Here is a 27811-nt window from a genome sequence, read left to right on the forward strand (position 1 = left end):
TCTCTTATGATTCTTGAGGTTTTCTCCGGCTCTCAAGCTTGTTTCTTGTCTCTTGTCTCTGCAGGCCTATATATTTGCTGGTCATTTCTCCATTTACTTTCCTCCTTCACTGACATTTCCAAACACATTGCAACTTCTCATCTACATATGTGATCTTATCTCATTTTTTCATACCTTTAAAAAAACAAAATAAAACTAGAAAACAAAGTAAAAGGTCTTCTCTTTGATCATATGAGTAGACTTTGTAGAGGGTACATTAGTAATACAACCTTTTTTTTTTTTTTTTTTTTGGTCAGTTGTGGGGCTTGAACTCTGGGCTTGGGCGCTGTCCCTCAGCTCTTCAGCTCAAGGCAAGTGCTCTATGGCTTGAGCTATAGCACCACTTCCGGTTTTCTAGTGGTTTATTGGGGATAAGAGTCTCATAGACTTTTCTGCCAAGGCTGGCTTTGAATCGTGATCCTCAGATCTCAGCCTCCTGAGTAGCCAGGAACCATCAGCGCCCCACCAATTTTTTTTTTTTTTGAGACAAGGTCTCACTATGTACCTCAGGATGACCTTCAAGTAGAGATCCTCTTGCTTCAGTTTTTCCAGTGTTCAGATTACAGATATGAGCTAGAATGCCTGGCTAAATGCACATACTTGATTTATTATATTCATTAGGAGTTCCTTCCATATGTTTTAATTAAATGACATTTCAGGAAGATACATATCTAAAATTGACTATTGACAGTCAACATTTTTGGGGTAACACATCTAATATTTCGGGAGAAACATGTAAAGATGATCATTTTATTTCCCAGTAGTTTTTTTAAATAAAACTATTGGCCCAGCCCAGTGATTTTGACTCTTTGGAATTATTTACTTGGATTTACTTGTAACAATATGTTTGAAATGTGTCTAGTGCAAAAATTGGCAGAGGGATGAGTGTGTTTGCAAGAGAAACTGATGGAAGAAAAGAACGATTCAAAGAGGGAGCAAAATGTTAGCTTTTGGTTGTGGAGAGTGGTGTTTCAGATTGTAACAATATATATATTAGTATCATCAATAATTTTTTTATTTGTGAACATACTGTACAGAGGGGTTACAATTACATGGGCAGGATAATGCATACATTTCTTACCAAGCATTGCAGCCTCCTCCTTTTGTTTACCCTTCACATCCCTTCCCAGCCTCCCCTCTCCCCTCATCAATAATTTTTAATGAGTATCTAAACTTGATTTTTTTTGGCTTTCTGAACTCACAGACCATTCATGTTCTATTAGTGTCTTAATGCTGCTCCATTTACACTGTGTCCTTTGAATTAAAGTGTTTCTGATTCTTGGGACTAAGCTATCTGTAGATCTTATTATTTTGGTTGGTTTCAGAAGCCTCATAGGAGCCAGATCCTAAACAATAACTAGTATACTTTTTTTTAATGTCTTCCCCTGGAGGAAATTTTAATCCATAATTCTTAACCATCATATCCTATTGTAGTAAAACTGACCTCCCCCTCACCACTTTTCACCAGTTTTCACCTTTCTACTAGATTTATGACTGCTATTACCAATACTATGAATTATCTTAGTGTTGTATAGCACTGCTAGGATGCTGACTCTACTGCTTTGGAAAAAGAAAAGATAATGTGGGAGTTTTAAAATTTCTCGATCATAGAAGATACTGAAGCATCAGTCAAGATGCTAGGCAAGATTTTTGTGTGGTCATTTAAAATCATTTACATTTTCTGAGTCTGCATTTGTAAAATGATTAACACTCAGTTGTCTTAAGAATCTCACAATAAGGGAGCCTGAAGGAATGAATGTAAGCTAACTTAAGTATAGAGATCAAACTACTTATCTTTGTTTTTTCTTTCTTAAACTTGTAAGAGTTACTCAGAAAATGTTGACTAAAATAATTTGAAAGAAAAGTACAATGTTGGGCAAAGGAAATTCCATGAAATACTTATAAGAATTTTATATTAACTTAATAAATTTAATTCAATTCTAAAGATGTGGGAATGCATGTTCAGCATAAAGTGGATTATTAAACTGATTATAGTGGTTAGACAATTAAAAGTATGTGTGTATGTGTGTGTGTATATATATATATACACACAGTGTGTGTGTGTGTGTGTGTGTGTGTGTGTGTGTGTGTGTGTGTGTGTGTGTGTGGACTGGTATTGGGGCTTGAACTCAGGGCCTGTGTGCTGTCCCTGAGCTTCTTTGTTCAAGTCTAGTAGTCTACTTAAGCCACAACTCCTCTTCTGGCTTTTTATTTGGTGCTTAATTGGAGATAAGATTGTTGTGGGCTTTTCTGACTAGGCTGGCTCCGAACTGTGATCCTCAGATTTTAGTCTCTTGAATAGCTAGGATTGCAGGCATGAGCCACCAGCTAAAGGCATGTATTTTTAATGGGCAAATATAGGCTATTGTCAGCATGTGGCTGAGCTGTGATCTCTCTCTTCTGTGATTCCAGTGTAACCTTTGAATTGCCTTCTCTCTCATTGGCAGTTTTAAGAGCTTAGCCACTTTCCACATGTCTGCAAGTGACTTTGCATTAGATGTGAGGAAGATGTGGCTGACTTTTAACTGTGGCTGGCAGAAAGAGAAAAGCAGTAGAGATTGTCACTACATGGGTGTGACACTAGAAAGAGTTCTAGAGCAGTACACTATCTTCCCTTTTGTTGGGTTTTTGCAGAATGTTCTCACTCCCTTGGTCTGTCAAGAAGTCTGTAAGAAGAAATGGAAGAAAGGGGCAGCATTATATGATAGCATTACTGGTAGTAATATGGGGTGGAAATTATGATTTGTGTGTTGTAGTAATGAGAATGACAGTTTGCTTTTCCTTTTTTTCCTTTGCAAGGAGCCACTTCTTTCTGGACCTTTGTTTTTGTCTTAAATCACTGCTGAGGTATTTACAAACCAAGCCAGCACTTACATTTATTCACCAAAAGGAGAACAAAGCATGTGCTAATAGAAGCAGTCTAATAACTAGTGGAGAAAGCACCGAACTCAAAGAACTTGCCTTTAATGCATTGCTCATTACTTCTGTCACTGACCAGTATTTCAACCTTTCTGAGTCTCTCTTTCCTCATCTGCAAAATGGGGTTAATGAAGGATTTCATCTGGAAAGTGGGGATGATAGAGATTAAGAGAGATGACGTGGGTACACCATTCCCCAAATAAACATGAGTTGAATCTTAACAATAATATTATGACTGTGTGGTTGCAACCCAAACTTTTCTCCCTTTGCTGGCAGAAATGTCTGGGAGATTTCACATTCTTGTTCAGACTGTCTGCTCTTCGGTAGGGCTCCAGCAACGCTGCTGCTTGTAACTCGAGGCTGCATGCTTGCAATTTGTGCTAGTCTTCCTTTCTCAAGGGTTCAAATTAGAAGCCTGTGTTGAGAAAGGCACAAAAGTACAAAGCAAAAATCTCTGCAGAGTATGCCACCAAATCTTGGAAAGTCATCCCAAGGAAGAAAGATTGCCACTGAGGAGAGAAAACGGCTCTGGGCAGCATTTCTGATGTTCAGAAATAATAATAATAAAGCCCCGATGTTGCCATTCCCCCCCCCCTTTTCTTTTTCGAGCCAGAATATGGTCCCAGATGGAGGAGGAAACCCTGACAAGCTGGGAAGGAGATGCGTGGGGTTCGGAGGCAGCGTTGGGAAGGGGCGGCGCGCGCGCGCGCGGGGCGCAGAGCCTCGCAGTTCTTTGTTGGGGGGCAGGGAGAGCGCCCACTTTCCACGGGAGACATGGCTCCTCCCGGGGGACGACCCTCCCCGAAAGGGCTCCCGACCCTTCGCAGCTCCCCCCCCCCCGCCTACTCCCCCCCCCCCCCCGTCCCGGCGGACCCGCAGCGGGGGCGGACTGCGGGGCCTTTAAGACTTTGGCTCGCCGCACATGCTCAGCTCTTTGTGTGTAGTTAGGAGTTTCTCCGTTTTAAGAAAAAAGAAGAAGAAGGAGGAGGAGGAGGAGGAGAGAAGCTGGAGGAGGACGGGGTGGAGGAAAGGGGAAGCGCCGGGGGAAAGCGCTGCACTTCTGCAGCTGCAGCCGAGGGACGGAGCAGGCTGCTCCGCCGCCGAAGCCGCAAAGCCGGTCCCCACCTCCCCCCCCCCCGGGCTCCGGGGTGGGCCCCCTCCCCGCCCGCGGCGGGAAGGGCACGGCGGGCGCGCCGGCCACACCTGGGGGCCGGCCTCCCTCCGCTCCCCGGCCGCAGGGGGGGGGGTGGGCGCGCGCGGGGGAGGGGGGGAGAGTCCCAGGTCCCTGTCAGGGGCGGGGCGAGACCACAACGCCGGGCCGTGGGAGGGGGGACGTGGATACTCGCGGGGACGTGGAGGCAGCCCCAGGCCCGATGGATTCCAGTCTCGGCTCACGCGCCGGGTAACGGTTTGAGGAGAAAAATGGCAGGCGGAAGGTCGCTGGTGGCCGCGCGTCGGGCGCGAGGCTGACCGCCCCTTATTCACCCCCCCCCCTCCTCCCGCATTGGACGCGCCCACCTCGGCGCTCCCGCTCGGCCCCGCCCTCCCGGGCGCGCGGCGCTCGCTCGGAAGCCCAGGCAGTTGGCGCGGGCCGCGGGCGAGGCGGGGCGGCGCGGGGTCCCCTCCCGCTCCCCGTCAGCTCCCCGCCCCGTCAGGTTCGCTCCGGAGCGCCGGGCGCGGGCTGCTCCGTCCGCCCGGGTCTCCGCTGCTGCTCCGGCCGCCGCGGCTGTGGGGTTGGCCCGCTGAGGACAAGGTCAAGAGATTGGGCGGCGATGCCCGAGTGCGACCGGAGGCAGCCGAGCGGAGGCGGCCGCGGTCGGGCTGTGTCTCACCGGACCGGGGAGCGGGACCCGGGCCGGCGCTCGTGAGGAGCCGCGGCGGCGGCGTCGACGGCGAAGGTTGACTCCGGCCGGAGTTCCCCTGCGGAGCATCCCTGTGGGCGCCCGCGAGCGCAGCCCCGCCGGGCCCGGGCGGCGGGGACGATGGAGCCGGGGGTTCCGGCCCGCACCGGGATCCCGAAGCCGGCCGCCCCCGGGCTGTGGAGGGCTCGGCCGGCGGGCGGCGGCGGCGGCGGCGGCGCCTCCTCCTGGCTGCCGGACGGGAACAGCTGGCTGCTGTGCTATGGCTTCCTCTACCTGGCGCTCTACGCGCAGGTGTCCCAGTCCAAGCCCTGCGAGAGGACCGGCTCCTGCTTTTCGGGCCGCTGTGTCAACTCCACCTGCCTCTGCGACCCGGGCTGGGTGGGGGACCAGTGCCAGCACTGCCAGGGCAGGTTCAAGTAAGTGCCTCCGCCGGACCCCGAACCTCCGTCTAGTCCCGCTCCGGGTCTCCGCTTCTCCCTCGCCGCCCCCCTCTCCCCACCCCGCCTCCGGGGCCTGGGATCCTGGGGGGGGGGTGGGTGGGGAGGGGGGCGGGCGGCCCGGGTGAACCCTAGCGCTCGGACGGAGCCGGTGGGAGCTGTCCACCGATCTGATGCACCCGCTCCAGCCCCCGGCGCCCCGGGCCACTGGAGCGCGCGCCCAGCACCCGCCAGTGTGGAGCGAGCGAAGCGTTTTCTGGAGCGTCGCTCTTGCCCGCAGCGACCTCGCATCCCCCCCCCCCCCCCCCGAGAACATTTCACACTCCGTGATGGTGCCAACATCACTAGTGTCTGTATCTCTACGTATCTATTAAAAGCGATCAGAGATGGTGCTGTAACTCGTGCAATACTTGCTCATTATGAAAATTCAAACAAAAGTGAAGTTGTGGCCCGCAGCAGCGTCTCACCCCCCCTCCCTCTCCCCAGCGGTGTGACCCCCTGGTAACAGTTTATCTAGTAATCCGAGATCCTAACTAGAAGTGTTGACGACGCGTTTACGGGGTGCCAAATACTGTTGTAAGCCCCGTAGGTTGACTGTCTCCTTTGCTCATCACGAGGGTTTACCAGAATTCCGGGACTGCATTTGCAGGGAGAAATCGAGGCTTGAAGTAACTTGCTCAAGGTTACACAGTAACGCTGAGTCGTCATTACAAATCTGACATCTTTATTCCAGAATGGACACTTTTACTTTGAACGACCTGCTTCGCTGAATTTGCTGAAACAGTCTTGAGAAGTATAGGGGTGACTTTTGATGTGTGTAGTGGAGATGATGGATTTCTCTAACCGGTTAGCTATCAGTTATTTTGTAGGAACTTCACCTTTTTTTTTTTTTTCTGAAGCACTGGGCAATAAGGAGTTTGTTTTACAGAGGTAAAAAAAAATACTTCCTTTCTCCCTATTGGTTGGTGTTTGTTATAGTCTTGCCTGTTACAGAAATAAATGAGTGGGTGCTGGGGAGTAACAGATAAATTAGGGGTAAGTAGGGTAGCCGTCTGACAATTTGCAGGTAACACTCATTAAGAAAGCCAGCCTTTATCCCCCTAAGTCCTTAATATGAAGTTTGCTGGTGAGTTTGTACCAAGGAAATTACAATATGTAGACTGCTAATATTTGTTGTCAATATGATATGTTGTCAATATGTTGTCAACAGGATCCGAAGCAAAGATAAACATGGTTCATTTGTTTGATAGGATAATTTCTATGGAGTTTTAGCCTGCCTGCTTGCTTTTTTCTTTCTTTCTTTCTTTCTTTCTTTCTTTCTTTCTTTCTTTCTTTCTTTCTTTCTTTCTTTCTCTCTCTCTCTTTCTCTCTTTCTCTCTTTCTCTTTCTCTATCTTTTCTTTTCCTCCCTTCCTCCCTCCTTCCTTCCTCCTTCCTTCCCCTCCCTTCTTTCCTTTCCCTCCCTCCCTTCCCCTCTCTCTCCTTTCCTTCCCTCCTTCCCTGTCTTTTTTCTACTTTTGTATTAAAACAGTGCTCCATAAAACTCTAAGTAAAAATGTATGTCTTTAAAATTACACGTTTACTTTTAAATAGATTTTTAATGGTTTATTTGGTTTGTGGAAGTGAAATCTCAAAGTTTTAGGAACTTAATTTGTAGTAACAGTTGCAGTGTTTCCAGGGTCCATACTTGTATGAGCTAGTATTGTATGATAGATTTCAAAATACATCTCATACATTGTGAGAACTGCTAATTAAAAGTTTAAAAAGGGCCTTAAGATGGGAACATATATTCTATTGAATTGTGCCTTGTTACTAGTCTTATTTACTTAGATATTCTTAAATGCTATAGACATGACAATAGCTGCCAACCCTCTTATCTAGCAAGATATAATTTTGAGTTAACTGAGAGCCATAATCAAAAGGAATTATTAATTTTGACCTCTTTTTGTACATAAGTATTTGTTTGATCCATTTGTAATTGGGGATATTAGCTTTTGTGTGAACAAATTTATCCCATTTGTCTGAAAAAGACAAAATTGTTGCAGTCCTTTAAGTACATACAATGTCTACATTTTATAGTAGGGGAACTTGTTAATCAGCAGCATCAGCAGCTTGTGACCTTACTAGCAGATGTCCCACTTAGTAAGAGAGGTCACATATCAAGTTAAAAGTAGTGTAAATAACATTGAGAGATGGTGTTCATAAAATATTGAGTAAAAAGCAGAATAGATTTTTAAAAAAAATGTAGATATAGTTAAGTAACAATAACCTTGAGCTAATTATTAGTGTTCATCATTTCTTTGGAAGCTGTTATTTTCTAAGATTTATTGTACCCTTGACAAATGTTATTTCATTTCTCTGTGGAATACAACCTATTAATTAGAGTAAACATAACTATACTACTGTGTTTTCTAATTTATACTCTTAGGGGTAAAGAAATTCAGGCATTTAATGTTAAAGAGAAGAATGCTTTAAAGAGAAGAATTTTTCCAAGTAAAGTACATGGTACATTGTGAAAAGTGTATTTGAAGATGTACTAACACAGTGGGAAAGAACTAAAAATTCTCACTTCATTTTTTTCCAGTGAACTAAATGATAGATGGCAATCTTACAAATAGACATAAAAATGATAAATCATTCTAGCTAAGCAGGTGTCAAAATTAATTGGTTGGTTCCACACTTTTTTCTACTATGGGAGGTTCATTACAATGGAAGTTTAATAGTTGGGGGGAAAATGCAGAAGCAAATATAGTGTCAATAATGATATTTCAGTTATTTTAGCACAAATCCCAGTCTTCTGTCTCTACTTGAAAAGAATACAACATTTAAAATGAGAAGTTCTTCCTTACATAAATAAAAAAATGACAATGATCTTCAGCTAAAGCTAGACCAGAGGAGCAACTCGAGTAAGGTGGTACATTGCTTGGTTTGTATTTTTATCAATTTATTTTTGGTGCTTAAACTTAGATGTTTCTTGTTTCATGTGGCTTTGGGACTTATGATTTCTCTTATAATTAGTGCTCTGAGGCTGAAAATATCTCATATTGTGATTCATTTATAAATATACAATTATTATTGTGCATTCATTGACTTTTTTCCTAAAATCACCTATTAAATCTTATTATATGTATATATAAAATATATTTTTTAAACTTTAGATTATCCAAATTTAGGACACTGAATTTTACAATATTTATAATGCAATGGCGCACTTCTTTCTTTCTTCTTTTTTGTGCCTGAGGATTGAACTCACGATCTCACATTCTTGCTTAGATTTTTTTTCTCAAGGCTGGCACTGTACCACTTGAGCCACTCTTCAACTTCTGGCTTTTTTCCTAGGTTTTTTTTCCCCTCAGTTTTGTTTGTCTAAGCTGGTCCTGAATTGTGGACTTGTCTGTCTCTGATCCATGATCCTCAGATCTCAGCCTCCTGAGTACCTAGGATTATAGGTGTGAACCACTGGCACCAGATTGGACTATTCTGTTTCCAAAAGCTGCATAATGAATATAGAATGTCAGGTGTTAGGTTGTAATTATAAACAAATTGAGGCAAGATTAACTTCTACCTCCTGATAAAAGTTCATCTCTGGTTATAAAAGTTGTTTGATGATTTCAACTTCTGGGTTTGTAGGATTAAGTTGTTTACATTTTCCTTGCTGTCTGTATTTTGGATTTATTCTCAATGTTGTAAATAATATATTGTGTTGATTCTGGATTAGTTTGAGGCATGGCTCATAGTAGAGCAACTACCTAGTAAGTACACAGCCCTGAGTTCAAACTGTAGTACTACTGAAAAAGAAAAATATGAATAAATAAATCACAAGAATATATTTAATAGGCAACTAAGCTAGAGCTAGGTTTGGGTAGCAAGTTTTTTTTTCTTCTTGCTTTCTGTGACTTCTGGTTCTCATCTGTTTCAGTACCTTTGGATCTGAATATAAGGTATCACTGTGGGATTAATGTGAAAACTGTGCAGTGTTTAAATGTTAGATCAGTTCTCAAAGCTTTTATTAAGCTGCTTTGAATCTGTTTCACATGAGCAGCTCATATTTAGCCTGGGGTCTTCTGTGGATTCATACACAAAATAGAGCATCTTCTTCAGCTCCCTTCATGTGGATTCCCCTTACACTCTGGCTTGCAGAGCACCTTTTCTCATTTATTCTGGGTGAGGGCAGAGTTGTTGTTAGAGCTCACCTAGCATCATGTGCTGCTGCTCTCCCAGGCCTTGTTATCCTTCCATCTCTGGCGATTTTTTAAATAAACTTCTTAGTTTTTCCTTAGCTTCCTGAGTAGCTAGGATAATAGGGTGAACAATAATACTGTTTTTTACTTTTCTTTCAAGTTTAGGATCATGATATATACAGTATTTTAATGAATAGATTTTTTATTTATATATCAGACCAGTAATTGAGTTAATGTTACAAAATTTTTTTACTGTTGGATTTGAAGACAACTACTCTAGCAGACTGAGTCATTTGAAGCTTTTATTAGAACCATCAGGTAAATAGAGAATGAAGTCTTGGGAATAGCAGATATAGATTGCATTGCATTGTGAAGGGAACAAGAAGAAATGCATGCTTTGCACAGAATGATACAATAATATATCAGTGTGCCCAAGGGAGGGGAAAAGAGTAGGTCTTCTTAAGGTTGAAGACTTTCATCTAAGATCATGAATAAGACAAAATGCCCTGTTTCATCCCATGTACTCAATGTAGTACTAGAAGTCCTAGCCAGACTAGTCAGGCAACCAAATAGGAAAACAAGAAAAAACAAGGAATGAAATTGTCTGCTGATAACATGATTTTACAATAGAAAACTTTAAAGACATCATCAAAAAAACTTAAGAACTGATGAATGTATTCAGTAAAGTTTCAGGTTACAAAATGAATATATAAAAGCCAGTAGTGTTTGTATACACTAACAATAAACTTGAAAAAGAAATTAGGAACAAATCTTATTTATAATACCATAAAAACCTAAGATACATAGGAATACATTTTACCAAGGAGGTCAAAGACCTATACTTTTTAAACTATAAAATACTTATGGAAGAAATTGAAATGATACAAATAAATGGAAAGATAATTTGTTTTCATGGGTTGAAATCGTTATTATTGTTAAGATGTTCTATTATCCAAAGTAATGCTCAGATACAGTGTAGCTGCCATCAGTTCCAGTGTCCTGTTTTATAGAAATCACAAGAACATTACTGAAATTTTCCTAATAGACCTTGACTAGACAAAGCAATCTTGATCAAAAACAAAAACACTAGAGGTATTATGCTTCCTGCCATCAAGCTATATTAGAAAGTTACAGCAATTAGCAGGGAGGACAAAGGAGGTTGAGAGTGGTTGAGATAGCTGATTTGCAATGATGAAAGTAGAACAATTAATCCTGTTGAAATTGTTTTGGGAAGCATGAAGGGGCAAGAGAAAATGATGGGGGGAGGGATTTGAGATTGATTGGAATAAATTGTAATGTGGAAATGAAACAACCAAATCTCCCCCTAATTAAAAATGAATGCATGGTCAGGGTACTGTGTAATCCTAGCTACTAAGAAGACTAGGCTCTGAGGATCATAGTTTGAAGCCAGCTCAGGCAGAAAAGTCTGTGAGACATTCTTATCTCTATCTCTAATGAATAATAATAATAAAAAAATAAGCTGGAGGCAGAGCTTTGGCTTAAGCACAAAAGCTCACAGACAACACCCAGACCCTGAGTTCAAGCCCCAGAACAACAAACCATAAAAAACAAAGTATTGCAACCAAAGCATTGTTGTGCTAATATGAAAATAGACACATTAACCAATGCAATAGGATAAAAAGCTTAGAAATAAATAAACCTATGGTCAGTTGATTTTGATGAAGGGGACAGTAACACACAACGAGGGAAAGACAGTTTCTTTAATAAGTTTTTTTCTAAAAGTTGGCTAGCCACATGTAGAAGAATAGAATTATACCTTTATTACCCCTCTTAAACAACTAAAATGGAGTAAAGACTTAAATGTGAAGACCTGAACCTGAGAAAAAGCTGACTTCTTTCTTGTATATGACACCCAAAGTATAGGAGGCAAAAGCAAAAAAATTGACATATGAATAAAGCCAAAAAGCCTCTGCTCAAAACAATGTAGCAAATAATAGCGTGAAGATAAGATCCACAGGTTGGAATATTGTAAATTACGCATCAGATAAGGGGCTCATATCCACAATAATTAAGAAACTCAAAATAAATTAACAAAATTATGTAAAAGTAGGCAAAGGATTTGATTTTTTTTTTTTTTTGGGTCTGGTTGTGGGCCTGAACTCTGGGCCTGGGCGCTGTCTCTTAGCTCTTCAGCTCAAGGCTAGCACTCTACCACTTGAGCCACGGTGCCACTTCCAGCTTTTTTCTTTTTGCTTATGTGGTGCTGAAGTGAGGAATTGAACCCAGGGCCTCATGCATGCAAGGCAAGTGCTCTACCACTGAGCCACCTTCCCAGCCCCTAGGCAAAGGATTTGAATATAAATTTCTTAAAAATAAATACAGAAGGGCTTAGACTATATAGCAAATTCTCAATATCACTTATCATTAGGGAAATATAAATTAAAATCAGAGGAATTATCACCTTACACCTGGTTAGCATAGCTAGTATCAATAGGATAGAAGATTACAAATATTGGCATGGATGTGGGGAAAAGAGAATCTTTGTGTGCTATTAGTTTAGTTGTTTTGAATCCAGGGATGCTGTGAAAAAAAGCAAAAAACAAAAAACCTGATGATCCAGCAATGCCACTGTTGTGATTTTATTCAGTATGTCGACGAGATGTCTTCACTCCCACATTCATTGCCAAGATTTGGGAAGAATATAAGTGCCTATCAACAGATGAATAGATTAAAAAATGACAGTCACAATGTAATATTATTCAGTTATTTAAAAAGATGAGTAGAATCTTGTCATTTATGACAACATGCATGAATCTAAGGGACATCATTGGCAATGAAATCAATCTGGTGCGGAAAATAAATAGGTCATGATGTCACTTAAATGTGGAAGTTAAAAATTTGGACTCAGATAAGAGTAGGATGGTGTTTACCAGGAGCTGAGGGGCATAGAGTGGATAGAGAAAAGGAAAGTGCTGGTGAAAGGATATGAATTTTCAGTTAGATAGGAGGAGGAATTTCTAGGTTTCCATTACACAGCATGGCGTTCTACCACTTGAGGCATACCCCTCTTTCTGGCTTTTGGTGGTTAAATTTTGCTAAGAGTCTCACTTTTCTGCTCAGGCTGGCTTTGAATCTCTATCCTCAGGTCTCAGCCTTGTGAGTAGCTAGGATTCTTGGTGTTAGCCACCAGTGCTGGTGGGTGAGAGAGAGAGGGGGGAGGAGGAGAGAATGAGAGAGAGAGAGAGAGAGAGAGAGAGAGAGAGAGAGAGAGAGAGAGAGAGAGAGAGAGAGAGACAGACAGACAGACAGACAGACAGACAGACAGACAGACAGAGAAACAGACAGAGACAGACAGACAGACAGAGACAGAGACAGACACACACACACACACAGAATGTATGTGTATGGTATGTGTATATGTATATGTATGTGCTGGTCCTGGGGCTTGAACTCAGGACCTGGGACCTGTCCCTTAGCTTTTTTGTCTAAAGCTAGTGTTCTACCACTTGAGCCACAGTTTTACTTCTGTCTTTTAGAATTTCAGACATTCCTATCCAGCCTGACTTCAAACCAGGATCTTCAGATCTCAGTCTCCTGATTATCTAGGATTATAGACAATGGGATACCAGTGTTAGCTCATAATGTATATTTAAAAATAGCTCCTACCTACCAGGAGGATGAGATCTGAGAATTGCAGTTCAAAGTCAGCACCAGCAGGTAGGTCCATGAGAGTTTTATCTCTAATAAACGACTAGCCAGAAGTGATGCTGTGGCTCAAGTGGTAGAGTGCTAACCTTGAGCACAAAGAGGCTCAGGGACAGTGCCCAGGCCCTGAATTCAAGTCCCAGGATTGGCAAAAATCAAACCAAAATAAAACACCAACCCCTCCCCCCCAAACCCTAAAAGAGGGTTTTAAATGTTCTTATCATACAGAAATAGTAAGTATGTGAAGTGGTATATGTTATTAGCTGAATTTACTCAATTCATAGTATAAATATATATTGAAATATCAAATTGTATTTTAAAATATATACACTTATTATTTTCCAACACATGTAAACTACAAAAAGGAATTGATAAAGTGACAAATTGTGTTTCTAAAAATTCTTTATTGAGGAAGATTTCCCTGTGAGCATAGTTTACAAAGGACTAGCCTTGATTGGATCACAGTTGCCAGTGATAAACGCATATTCTTTGATAAGCAGGATTTATTGTTTCAGAGACAGTTGTTTCATTTACTTTAAAAAATATATTAAAGCTTGTTTTCTTAGGATAGGAAACAGCATTTCTAATTTTTAGTTTTGTTTGTTGTTAGGACTTGTTTTCCTGCATTTACTAGTTACCACCTTGTGTTACAAATACCCTACCATACTTATTTAATTAGAAACAGTGGATTGGGCAGTTTCAGATAGAATAGGTGATTGGTTGGCCAGGCAAATGGGCAGGCATGTAGTTACAGACTGGCAAACTATTTCTGTAAGGGGCTAGGCAGCAGATACTTTAGGTTTTGTTGGACAGATGGTTTCTATTGGCAACTCTGTCTTTGTAGTATGTTAGTAATGTTAGGCAATATGTAAATAAATGAGAGTAGTTGTGTTCCAATAAAACTTCACTTTCACAAAGCAACAGTAGGCCAATAGTTGTAGGAGAAATGATCTAGATTAACCATATGGTTCTTAGTTCGAGAAGAGGAGTGCTATAGAATTACAAAAAATAAGTAAATGGGTTGAAACTCAGTTTACATTTTAGACAGATAATAAATAGTTGTCATAAAAGAAGCCTATTTTACTTTTTAGCATGGTTGAACTGTATGCTTTCTAATTTCTGAGGAGTTCCACAAAGTGGTAATGTACTGAGAATGAGAGTGAATAAGCTGAAAAGTAGGTATTTGTGGTTGGGGTATAGTCTTGGACTTTTGAATTTTAGAGGAATAGTTCTTTCTTGTGAAAGTCTGAAGTGTGTAATAATGCTTTGCTCAAGTTGTGTGGAAATGAAGGTTCTTGGGTTTGAGAAGAGGTCAGGGACCAGGTATAATGGTACATGCTTATAATCCCAGTTTCTCAGGAAGTGGAGATAGGAAGAGCTTAATGTGAGGCCAGCCTGGGCAAAAGCATTAGACCTTACCGTGAAAATAAACTAAAACAAAAGGGCTTGGGACATGGCTTAGGAGATGGAGGGCTCAAGCATGAGGCCTTGAGTTCAAACCCAAGTACTGCCCCTCCCACCCCCAATTGAGATCTAAAGATGAGTAAGTTCTTATTATTGAACTGGTGCATTCTTCTCTTACTCCGGTATCTTGATGATTTTCTATTTTCTTTTCCTTGGTTGTTGGCAGCTTCACATGCTTATCGTACACTGGGTAGAATTCCTTTTTGCAATAAATAGTGTCTTTAATGCTGTAGAGGAGGGAAGACTATATTACACTTCTCCTTTGTCGTCGTCTTCTTCTTTTTGGTCAGGGCTAGAACTCAGCACCTGGGCTGTCCCTGAGCTTTTTTCTTCTCAAGGCTAGCACTTTACTACTTTAGGTCACAGCTCTACTTCTGGTTTTCTGGTGGTTAATTGGAGCTAAGAGTCTCACAGACTTTCATGCTTAGGCTGGCTTTGAACTATGATCTTCAGATCTCAGACTCCTGAGTAGCTTGATTATAGGTGTGAGCTACCAATGCCCTGCTATACTTCTATTCTTTATAAAAGAAATTGCAATGGAAGTAGTTATATAGGGTCATGGAATAAATTCTATAAAATTAAGTCCCTGTGGCACTGAACAGTTATTACATACAGGCTGAATCTTGTTTTTATATTTTAAATGACACCTTAAATTTGTAGTATTAAATCTAACTCTTGACTTTGGAAGTTATTAAAATTAATATCGTGTGTGTGTGTGTGTGTGTGTGTGTATGTGTATGTGTATGTGTATGTGCATGTGCATGCATATGTGTATGCACTCACAGCCTGGTCCTAGGGTTTTTAACTCAGGGTCTGGGCACTGTTCCTGAGCTTTTCTGCTCAAAGCTAGTGCTCTACTACTTGAGCCAAGAGGGTTTTAAACTCAGGGTCTGGGCACTGTTCCTGAGCTTTTCTGCTCAAAGCTAGTGCTCTACTACTTGAGCCAAGCTCTACTTCTGGCTTCTTGATGGTTAATTGGAGATTAGAGTCTCATGGACTTTCATGCATGGGCTGGCTTTGAACCTCAGAGCTCAGCCTCATGAGTAGCTATCATTATAGGCATGAGTCATTGCTTTAATTTTAACCATTTGTTTAAACTTCAAGTTAGAAGTTGTGGAGAAGTTTTTAATGAACCCTAATGAATAGGCAGGTGTCCACTGTGCAACATTTCCAGCTTTCTTAAACATATTTAAACTCCTCAACAAAAACCTCAAACCACTATATTTCTAGCTAAGAAGATAACACTACAAGTGAATGGTTCTTACACTTTTCAAAAATAAAGAAATAATGTCCCCAAAGTCATTGAATTTATTATTGGTTATATTATTACTTATATTCAGTCACAGTCACAGATTTCACATCTTCTTGGTTATTATAATTTTACCTGGCATCGTGGCTAGACTCAAACACAGAAGATGATTTTTCTAAATTATCTTGTTGATATTTTTTATAAGCCTATCTTCTAAATCTCTCTCCATTTTCAGTTGTACTGTATTTAACTTATGATTCTATGTGACCATTAGAATCTTAAATTTTATTATTGTAGTTTTCAGTACTAAAATTTTCATTAAACATTTCTGAATGATGCTAATTCAGTTTTCAGTTAACTGAAAATTTGAAGCTTGCCTTTTGTCTTTTTGAACATAGTAAAGCATGTTTTAATGAGTGTATCTGAAAACAACAGAATATCTTTGATCCCATTCCCATTATCTTTGTTCTTATTGGTTATGTTTTCTTATGCTTCATTATCTTTGATCATGCTGCACATTCTATTAAAAATATTGGTGAAAATTGCTTGAGACCTGGGATTATGTTATCTTTCTTTAGAGAGTGTTCTTTAACTTCTTTTAGGAGCTCTAGCTCACTACAGGTTCTAGCATTACTGTACACCAGTTATAACGTTTGGAATTTTCTATTGCCCAACTGACATGCAGTGAGGTAGCAGTTCAGTGAGGGCTGGTTTACTTCTGGTACACCATTATCCTGATGATCATCATGGACAAGTAAAAGTGCTATGTTGTGTGTTTGAACCCCTTTCTAATTTAGGCCACTGCCTTTCATCCATTTTTCTCCCTCTTTCTCTTGAGACCACAAGGCAGTTTCTTCTCTGTAGGCCAAACTCTGAAGAGCAAAAGCTTTGAATGTTTGGCTCTTCTTGAAAGAATTTGTAGCTTCTGGATCTTGGCTTGTAGGTGGATTTTCTTTGTTCATTTTGTTATTGATGATTTTAAAATTTAAAACGTTAAAAGTTCAATGTTTTACATTGTCATCAGTGGAAAGTTTTTGTTAATTACCTCATCTAGTGTGGTTGAAAGTTAATTAACATTATTTAAACTATGCTTTACTTTTCATATCCATGGCACAGGATTACTAATTCCGCTCTGATAGGGCTTTTGAGGTTTTTAAATGAAATAATGTAATAACCAGTGGGTCCTTAATAATCAGCATGGCCCCATGGCCCAGCCCGCTGGAGGGGGCAGGGCATCGAGAGGCTGATGTCAAGATTAATTTGTTTTCAGATGTAGAGAAATATAGCGATTTGAAACTTTTCTTATATTGTAAATGAACACTATTTTTGGGTATTACTGTGTTTCATTCCTTTGACTGAATGATTTTTAAATTTTCTTATGCTGCTATACATCTTAAAGTTTCTTTGAGGTAATTATTTCCATGGTTTCTTTTCCAGGTTAACAGAACCTTCTGGATATTTAACAGATGGTCCAATTAACTATAAGTATAAAACTAAATGTACATGGCTAATTGAAGGCTAGTAAGTATACAATTCAAATTGAATTTTATTCTGAAATGATAAAGGAACTCATTAGTAATAAGCATAATGACTACAGTTAGAGTTTAATTGCTTCTTAGAAGATGCCAATTATATATTTTTTATATTTGAAAATGTAAATTATAGTGCTTCTTCTCTTGTGATATAATAGACTAATTTATGTATATTTTATTGTTAAATTATGCTATTGTGCTATTAAATACAATAGGCAGTTTTTGACTTTTCAAAAACATTGTTATGGCACTTAAAATCTCTATAGAAAGTATAAAAATATTTCATGCTGAGTTTGACAAATACTTTCTCATGTTATGAACTGGTTTATACCACTCAGCATTTTAGTTTTAAGAGTATTTTTTTTGTGGCAATACTGGAGCTTGAACTCAGGGTCTCATACTCTTGTTTAGCTTTTCCTCTTAAGATTGGCACTGTACTACTTGAGTTATACCTCCATTTCTGGCTTTTTGCTTGTTAGTTGGAGGTTACAGTGTCTTGGATTTGTCTGTTTGTGCTGCCTTTGGACTGTGATCCTCAGATGTCATCCTCTGGAGTAGCAAGGATTACACTGCACCTGGCTCTAAAAGGGTATTTTAAGATGAACATTCTGTAAATGTTATTCATTTAGGGGTATTTTTCATAATTAGGGCTTGAAACTGAATTTATATATTTAATCATGAGTAAATAATAAATGAATTGATAGTAATACTTTTGAACCCTTTTGTAATTCTTAGAGTATATTTGGAAACCATACTTTTTGGCAATGTTTTAAATCTAAACACTATCATTTTTTTGTTACGTATCTTTATTGTGTTGCTTATTTGCTCAGTGTATCAGATTGAGACCTTTGAGGAAAACTTGTAGACCTTAGTGTCTCTACTTAGGAATTCTGTAGCAATAAGAATAGTTGTTAAGTATTGAATTTTAAAAATAAATTTTATTAACTATAATTTGCTGTCATATAATGCTATCTTTTAGTATACAATTCAGGCTTCAGTAGTGTATATAAACTGAAGTCTTTGCATTAAGTAAATCATAGAACATTTCTTGTTAATTATATTGTATAGGAAATGATGATACAGGCATATGGTCTATTAATTTTGACAGTTGCATCTCCACAGCTTAACAGGTTTTTCCTCTGGTGATTTAGGAATTCATAGAAAAATATTCATAAATAGTTTTAAAATAAAATATTCTAAATTATTTTGAACTGTGTTTTGGAGATGATAAAACATACATTGAAAATAATTTTATTTATTTCAGTCCAAATGCAGTGTTAAGATTAAGATTTAATCATTTTGCTACGGAATGTAGCTGGGATCATATGTATGTTTATGATGGAGATTCAATATATGCACCTTTAATAGCTGTACTCAGGTGAGTAGTTATATTTAATTGATGAACTATAGTAAGTGATAGGAAATTGAATAATTATATATCACTTGCTAACTTGCAATATATTTATCTATACTTCAGAATATATTTAGTGTAGATAATGATGGCTAAATTTCATGATGATTACAATACTATTTTGTATATTGTGACTGTCACATTTGTATACAATAATACAAATATTGATGTGGCATAGATGAATAGGTACTACATTAAAACTATAGACTTGTTTGTAAGTAAATAATCTCACTGTATCTTAAAAGTTATTTCAATATTTTTCCAGAAGTATCCACTTAGATAGAGTAGGGTGAGTTCACACTGATGAACAAACAAATGGAAAGATACATTTTTTTCTAGTTTTCATTTTGGTGAAATGATGAACTTTTATAATCTGAAAAATAGGGCTAACTTATATTTTGTGCAATGATTTAATAAGGTGTTTTTAACAGTTCTCAAAATTGGTATTTTTTGTTTGCAGACAGTTAGGGTATTTAACAGTTATAGCACCTTTAGTATCAATTTGAAAATGCTTTATATGTATGCAGAGATTATTATAAAAATTTATGAGTAGGAGAAAAATATATTGTACATACAAAAATTATGAATATGTAGTATAGATTTTCTGTCTAACTTAGCCAACAAAATTGTTGACCAGTTACACATTACATTTTTCTTTACTTTTATTTTTACAATCTGTCAAGTTGTCACTGTTGAAAATTTAGGGATAGATTAAAGCTACTATTCCCGTCAAAATTTTAATTTTTCTTTTGCTATTTGTGTTGCAAATATCCTATTTTACCAGGGATGTATACTACCATTTTTTGACAAAAATTTACAGACTTGTATTTCAATTTTATGATATTTATCACTGTGCTCTTATGATTATTTTATAGTAAACCAGTAGGAATTTTGACACTTATTCTGTGATATTGCTGAAAATATTTTCAGAATTTCTTTTTAAGTTGTTTGAAAGCATATTAAAACTAGTTACATATTTATGACAATAGGAAATACAGATTCTCATGTATAATTGTACTGTAAGGTAACTCATCAGTATGATTAGGCAAGATGCTAGGTTCAGACAGTTATATTTAGCAACTTAAGACATTACTTTGTTATCATTCTATTTTTGTAACATTGTTGACTAACTCACAGGTGTGTTCATTTGTTTTTCTAGTCTTCTTATTTCCTTTCTAGTAACCTAATGACTGCATTAATTGACACCAGTTTATACATTAGTATCCTTTCTTTTTACTAAAGGAATCACTTATAAGATAATTATCAGGAAGGGATTTAGTACATTACTGTGAAGATGGAACTAGTGATTTTTTTTTATAGCAAGTGTTTTGTTACTTATCCTGAGGAAGATGAAAAACTCATGTTTGCATATCCATTTGATGCTAAGCTCTGCACTAGACAGTTTAAATGTCATTTTATCCTCACAAAGCTCTTAAGAGAAGTACTGTTATTCTCATTTTACAATGAACAAAATTGAGACTCAGAGAAATTATTTACTTCTATTATCTGATAAGTCAGGATTAGCATTTCAACTGCAATTTCTTTAAAAGCCTATATTGTTTTAACTTCACTTTGTTAAGAACTAGAGTCTAATTATGTTTGAATTATATTATTTGCATAAATATTTATTATTCAACAAACATCTGATATTCGATTTGATTCCACAGATATAATAAATCTGGAGTAAATAGTAAGGAATAAGGCATAGGCCCTTTGGATAAATTCAGATAGCAACTACCAGGAGTTAGTCTGAATTTCCTAGATTGTGTAGTCCTCTACCAGATTACCCTCACTTTGGATACTAGTTGTCCCCACTTTCACGTCTGACTATCTGGCTACACGTTTGGTGATTTGTACACTTCCTTAATCCTTGTAGTTCAGTAAAATGATTCTTAGAACTCAGACTAATGCCCTATTTATGACTATGGTTTTATTATAAAGAATAGAAATTATGGTGACTCATGCATGTAATTCTAGCTATTCAAGAGGCTGAGATCTGAAAATTGCAGTTCAAAGCCAGCCCACTAGGAAAGTCCATGAGACTCTTACCTCCAGTTAACTACCAGGAAACCAGAAGTGGCACTATGGTCAAAGTGGTCTATAGAGTATTAGCCTTAGTACTAGTAGCTCAGGGATAGCACTCAGGCCCTGAGTTTAAGCCCCATAGGTGGCCAAAAAAAAAAAAAAAAAAAAAAAAAAAAAGAAAGAAAGAAAGAAAGAAAGGATAGAAATAAGAACCAGCCAAATAAAGAGTGGTTAGGATGATTCACAAATGCAGAGGTTCCTGTCCTCAAGATATTACCCATTCAGCACATCAATGTAGGACACTGGGATGTTCACCCTTGATATCCCTTCTGTAGGTAGGCCTGTTTAGTTGACTCTGGCTATAAGGAAGTTGAAATCATGTCTCCTGCTTTCCTCCTCTCTTCATATGGCCTTAATTCTTTAATCACATTGTTAGTCTTACTGGTGTGACCATCTCTCATCCAGAAATATGTCTTTAGCTTTAAATTTTCTAAGAGCACCTTCCTTGAGTCTGCCTTGGCATAAACTGTTAGAACCTATCATGAGAAACAAAGACACTCTATTACTTGAGAAATCTGAAGTATTTAAAGACTGCATTCCAAGAACTGACAACAAAGGCAAGCCAAATTCTTTAGTGTACATAGTCATGCTCTAGAAGAAACAGATTTTTCACAGATTATAATCAGGTAATGAAAGGGAGTTATGTCATTTCAGAAGTAACCAGTCCTATGTGGTGAATTTTATCGCAAATAGAAAAATAACAGGCAAAGTTTGGCACAAGATAGGATATGTATAAAGGTATTGATACACTACAGAAATTAGTAAGTAGTTTTGACAAATTTCATCAAAAGTCATGTTGAAGGTTTAAATAGGAGCCAGATTGTCCAATAAACAACAACAATCTGCATCTTCTACTGAGTACTGATTTTGTGCCATTCAAAATGTAAGAATTCTTTATATCTGCTGATTGATTTTATCCTCACATTGACCTTTTAAGGAGGTATGATTTTTAGCCATATATAAATGGAGAACTGAAGAACAGAAAGATTTTGAGTGGCCACGAGTTGCCTCTCTGGTGAGAGTCAAGAGTTGGCTTCAGTCATTCTAATTCTGCTTCTTGTATACTGTATTTAAAGAAATTGAATTATCTTTGTCAGCAGCTCTTATTAGAAAGTGGAGAAGGTTTTGATTTTTTTTTTTGGTTGGTTGTGGGGGTTGAACTCTGGGCCTGAGTGCTGTCCCTGAGCTCTTCAGCTCAAGGCTAGCACTCTACCACTTGAGCTACAGCGCCACTTCCAGTTTTCTGGTGGTTTATTGGAGCTAAGAGTTTCACGGACTTTCCTGCCCCAGCTGGCTTTGAACTGCAATCCTCAGATCGCAGCATCCTGAGTAGCTAGGATTACAGGTGTGAGCCACCGGCGCCCAGCTTAGAAGTTTTGATTTTTTTAAATTTCAATATGCTGGATAATTGGGTTTTGTGTTTGGAAAAGAAAATTATTTGAGGCCTAGAAAGATATGTTTTTGGAGGTGTGGCTTAAGTGATAGAGTGCCAGCTGAGCAAGCTGAAGTCCCTGAGTTTAGAGTCTAGTGTAGAGAGATCTGAGGACATTAGAAGTCCTTAGTTATCTCAACCCAACTTGAACTGTTGAGGAGATTCATAACTAAGCTGTACTGTAATCCTTAGGGAGGGTTTGACTTAAAGGTACTGTATGTTAATCAGAGTTCTAGGTCTCAAGTCCAACTCCAGGTTCTACATGTTAGCCTGGCCACTTGCCCCAACATGCCAAATAGGGATAAGCAGTGATGAAGGGCAAAGAAAGATTTGCTAATATTGCATGATTATGTTGTAGACAGGTGAAGTAGGCACTTATGGTCTGTCCACATGGCTTGGGTTTAAATAGAGAAAGACCTGAGGAAGGGAGTCTTGGACTAAGTATGGCCTAAGTGCCTCATTCAGCATAATCTCAGTTCTCATTGTGTGTGGGGTTCTAGGGAAGTTGTTGTTGTTGTCTTCACTTGAGAGTAACAGTCTGGTTACCGTGGCATAATTACTCCTGCTTTAGCATGTAGTCTCGTCATTACAGGCAACATTTGGGCAAATCATTTTGGCTGTGATTTGTACAGAAAGGCTCTGCTGATCTTTTCCTTGGGGGAAGCTTCAGCTGCTATTGATTCAGATGCTATTGATTAGTACTGTTCTTCCTGGATTCCAAGGTGGTTGCTTAGAACAAAGATAGATACAAAGTAAAGGTAGAGCTGTCAAGTTTTTTTTTTAATTTTTTTCCCCTGCTTTTAGTTACCCTTTGGACATTTGTAGGAGAAAGTGAGGAGTCAGTGCTTCTAGCAAAAACATTTTCTAAGTACAAGCTATTTATGGATTGTACTACAGTTTGGATTGATACAAATTGCCTAGTACATTAGGTGGAAATCCTTTTGTTTATAAACACTTATAAACAAGCAACCTGTTTGTTTTTCTATTTCAGAGAGATCTCAGAGGCTAAGAATGTTTCTTATAAAGACTTGGGAATGTTATTTATCAATATATTCACTTTGATGCAGTCTCACTACTGTGAAAAATGTTTATATTTTTAACAAAGAATAAATTTGCTTTTACTTACAAGACTCTTTTTCAAATCTTGCATTTTCTTTTTTGTTTTTGGTTGGTCTTGGGCCTTGAACTCTGGGCCTGGGCCCTGTCCCCAGCTATTCAGCTCAAGGAGAGTGCTCTACCACTTGAGCCACAGTGCCACTTCTGGTTTTCTGGTGGTTAATTGGGCTTTCCTGCCCTGGCTAGCTTTGAACCATGATCCTCAGATCTCAGCCTCCTTGAGTAGTTAGGATTACAGGCATGAGCCACCAGCACCTGGCTGTTTCATTTTCGTATAACCAGAAAAATCCTATGCTGTATAATAGCTACTAATCATTAAATCAAGAGGTGATTACTTTTTAATTTCATTGTATTGTTTGAAAGGGAAACTGACTATATTTTATTTGTCAATATAATTTACTTGTGGAAATTTAGCTCCTAGTGATTCCTAAACATGAATTTAAGTTTGTTTGATAAGATTGACTTTGAGTTTTATAACTTTGTTTGTTAGCAGCTAGTTTTTCTTATGACTTTTTTTTGTTAATTTTAGAGAGGTTAGTATACTATAACTAGAAAAAGAGACATAATTTTTATCTTTGAACAAGTACTTTAGAAGAGAATATCAGAGCTGAGTGCTGGTGGATTGTATCTGTATTCCTAGCTTCTCAGGAGGCTGAGATCTAGAGGATAGTTTGAAACTAGTCTGGGCAGAAAAGTCCATGAGACTTCATCTCTAACCAGCAAAAATGCCAGGATGAAGATATGGTTGAAGTGGTAGAGCATCATCTGTCAACAAGCAAGAGAGCAAGGCCCTAAGTTCAAGCCCTAGAACTGACAAGAAATGAGTATGTTACTTAGAACTCTTGCTTTTTTGTAAACTTATTAATCTTTACTTCTATTCTGCCCTTTTTGTATGCAAGTAGGCCTAAGTGAGCAACATTCTTTTTGGGAATAGTTATTATATATTAGTAATCTGTATAAGTATGTAAAACTTTAAATTAACATGAAGACATGTATTTTAAAATTACCTGAAACATATAGGTTAGTGTTTTGAAAATGCACAACTTTAACTAGAATTTCATTAAAAGCACTTAGCTGGTATAGTCTGTTCTTTCTGGCTTCATTGGAATTTGTAATCAGTGGGAAAGAGTAAGTTATACTTTCATTTGTCAGAGTAGCAAGGGGCTTTGAGTGATGCCTTATATATGAGTTACGTGAAAGACCACCCTCCATTATGACAGGATGTACAGGAAAACAAAAGAAAAATGGGACATTGCAGTCCAAATGGTGATAAAGGGGAAAGAAAGCAGTGAAGTGACATAGAGTACTTTTCAGTATATATCAGAAGTAGTGGAACTAACTAGTTAGAAATGGAAAGGGACTACTTTTTGAATTATTGTCCTTGTACTTGTCCTCATAATGTATATACTTGCTGATTCTGATGAGAGTATATTTGAGAAATTTTTCTAGGAAGTTATTTGTGAATATATGCAATGTCCAATTTTGCTTTTTTTTTCAGTGGTTTGATAGTCCCTGAAGTAAGGGGAAATGAAACTGTGCCTGAAGTTGTTACAACCTCTGGCTATGCACTGTTACACTTTTTTAGTGATGCTGCATATAATCTAACTGGTTTCAACATTTTTTATTCGTAAGTATTTTTTAAATTTCATATTGTAATAGTTTCTTATAACAACTTTTCTTTATAGATGCCTTATATATCAGGAACAGGTTGGTATGTTAAATTTCACATTATATAGGATCTTTTCCTAAGAGGCATACATGTTAATGATACATCATAAATTGGTGTCTGAGCTGGTGCTACTATAATTTCTAAGTCTGAAATGTTATTGTAGCAGGTTGTGTGTTGAAAAAATCAACTGCAAATTTAAAACTGTTCACAATGGTTAAGTAAACATACATGAGTGTAACAACTGGCATGCATTGCAAGGTGTCCTGAACTGCCTTTCTGTAGTTAAAAATAATTTGAACTCTGGTGTCAGAGCTAAATTGTGGTAGAATGTATATTTTCTGTATATTCTATCATTTAATTCCTTTCATGAGAATTCTGTAAAATGGAAATTTTCATTTTCATTTTGTGTATGAGGAAATTTTGACTTAGGCGATAAAGTACATGAGTATTCCACTATCTTCTAAAATAAGAAAAATAATATTCATTGAAAACCAATTATATGCCTAACATTTTATATAAATTTCTATTTTTAGACATCCAGGGGCCAAGTGAAGTAGCCAGAAGAGCTAGCTGTTAGGTACTTTTAGAGGAATGGCCATATAGAGGATTTTACATATAGAGCTTTTTCTTCTTTATGAAACAGATTTTGGTAATCAAAGAATTTTTTCAAACCAAGAATAAAGTATTATAAATACCTTTGATTCAGTAATTCATTGTAGAACTTCTTTATCCTAGAATGTCTGTAAGTCTGTACATAAGAGTGTATAGGTATATAGTAGAACACAGTCAAAAGTCTAAAATTAAAAAGTCAATTAAAGAGCACTGCTACTACCTACATACTGAACATTTGTACAATAGACATTTGACTAATACCTGTAGTCTCTATATCTGTATGCTCTTTTATAGGAGTATGTAATTGTTAACAAGTGTCCTATTATAGAATTACATTATACCTTGGCTTTTCTTTCATATACTTATGAATTTATTTTTCAAAAACATTTTCACTTAAGTCTTTATAATACATTGTACTTAGAACTGTACAGATCCTGAAGATATTGAATGTGAATCCTTGGATATTTGGAATCTTGGTAGCAAAGTATTTAATGGATGAACAAAGAATAATAAAATAGATGCGAATTGAATTGCATAAGAGAAAAGGGAAGAATAAAAAAGATTATGAGACTTTACTAAATAAGCACATGAAAATTAAAAGTTTATAAAGTAACAAAAATTCTTTCTCAGTTATCTTGAGTTCAGGTATATATGAATTATATTTTACAGAATCAATTCTTGCCCTAACAATTGCTCTGGTCATGGGAAGTGTACAACTAGTATCTCTGTTGCAAGTCAAGTATATTGTGAATGTGATAAATACTGGAAGGGTGAAGCATGTGACATTCCTTACTGTAAAGCCAATTGTGGCAGCCCAGATCATGGCTATTGTGATCTAACAGGAGAAAAATTATGTGTCTGCAATGATAGTTGGCAAGGTAAGCATGTGGGGGTGTGCTATTTTGGAAACACTCTACATTAATTTATTTTGTTAGTTTGTACCCAAAGCACATGGATTTGTTTTTAGAATGTTCATATTGACAATGGAATTCTTAATATTCTGTATTCTCACAAGTAGAATTGATATTTCTGGACATGCTATGTTTTGAGAGTTGAATTATTTTTTAAAAAATTTATTTATTTACTTACTTATTGTTGGTCATGGGTCTTGAACTCTAGGCCTGGGCACTGTTTCTGAGTTCTTCTTTAGCTACAGGGCCATTTCCAGTTTGAATGAAATTATATATGAAACTTCAAATTATAGGTGTGTGACCATTCTGATCTTTACACTTTCTTTGGTCAAATCTCTGAAGATTTGATGGTTTCAATGGATTTAATGTGGTGTTTCCAATTTTGATTATAATGGGCAGCAAAAGCTATGTTGTAAAGCCAAATGCAGGGGGCCTACATTATTTTAAATTTATTTCTTAGGAAAGCCTGACCTCTTGTGGCCATTTTTGGATGAACAGGGAGTATTTCAAAAAGTGTAAGATAAGACTATTTCAGAAGCATATTGTAAAAGATTCTTTGGAAAAAATTCTTAGCACGCGTGGTGTGTGCGTGTGCGTGCGTGCGTGCATGTGTGTGTGTGTGTGTGTGTGTGTGTGCGCGTGCGCGCGCCTGCCTGTGTGCTAGTGTGCCAGTCTTGGGGATTGAACTCAGAGATTGGGCAATGTCTATGACCCTTTGGGCTAAGGCTAGCACTCTGCCAGTTGAATCATGGCCCCAATTCAGGCTTTTTTTTCTGGTTAATTGTAGATAAGAGTCTTGCAGTTTCCTGCTTGGACTGGTTTTGAACCGAGTTCCTTATATCTCAACCTCCTGGGTAGCTACAATTCCAGGTGTGAGCCATTGATACCCAGTTTAAAATAATTTTGATAAATATTTGGTCATCAGAGACTTACTTAAGACTACACTGAAGAGTTTCAGTTTACCTAACATCTGAGTACAATAATCATTCATTTTTTTCCTTGTGGTAGTCAATAACTCTGATGCTAGTTACTTGAAATACAGAAATAGTAGGATCACAATCTGAGGCCAGCCTAGGTAGTAGAAGTTTGAGACTGTATCTGAAAAACATACCAAAGCAAAAGGTGTGCTGGTGTGGCTAAAGTGGATGGGTTGAGTTCAATTTCAAGTACCAGCAAGTAAAGAAAAAAATGGAATTAATTTTGGAAGTAAACTAGGTATGGTTATTT

The 27811-nt window shown here is 38.1% G+C and overlaps 1 protein-coding gene across 2 annotated transcripts in view; it reads left to right on the forward strand.

The window, feature by feature from the left end:
- Nucleotides 1-4613: 4613 nt before the first annotated feature.
- The window catches only part of Atrnl1 (attractin like 1), a 482593-nt gene continuing 459395 nt past the window's right edge, over nt 4614-27811 (forward strand). The window contains exons 1-5 of one of the 2 annotated variants that reach the window (XM_069988092.1): nt 4614-5236; nt 17254-17337; nt 18613-18726; nt 24891-25019; nt 26343-26551. In XM_069988092.1, coding sequence (XP_069844193.1) covers nt 4941-5236; nt 17254-17337; nt 18613-18726; nt 24891-25019; nt 26343-26551 — 832 coding nt within the window. In that variant the 5' untranslated portion in view covers nt 4614-4940. The remainder of the gene's footprint in view (nt 5237-17253; nt 17338-18612; nt 18727-24890; nt 25020-26342; nt 26552-27811) is intronic. The other variant, XM_069988091.1, reaches the window with a different exon arrangement.

This window comes from Dipodomys merriami, unplaced genomic scaffold (genome assembly GCF_024711535.1).
Source record: "Dipodomys merriami isolate MVZ:Mamm:240054 unplaced genomic scaffold, mDipMer1.0.p SCAF_35, whole genome shotgun sequence".
Lineage (NCBI taxonomy): Eukaryota > Metazoa > Chordata > Mammalia > Rodentia > Heteromyidae > Dipodomys > Dipodomys merriami.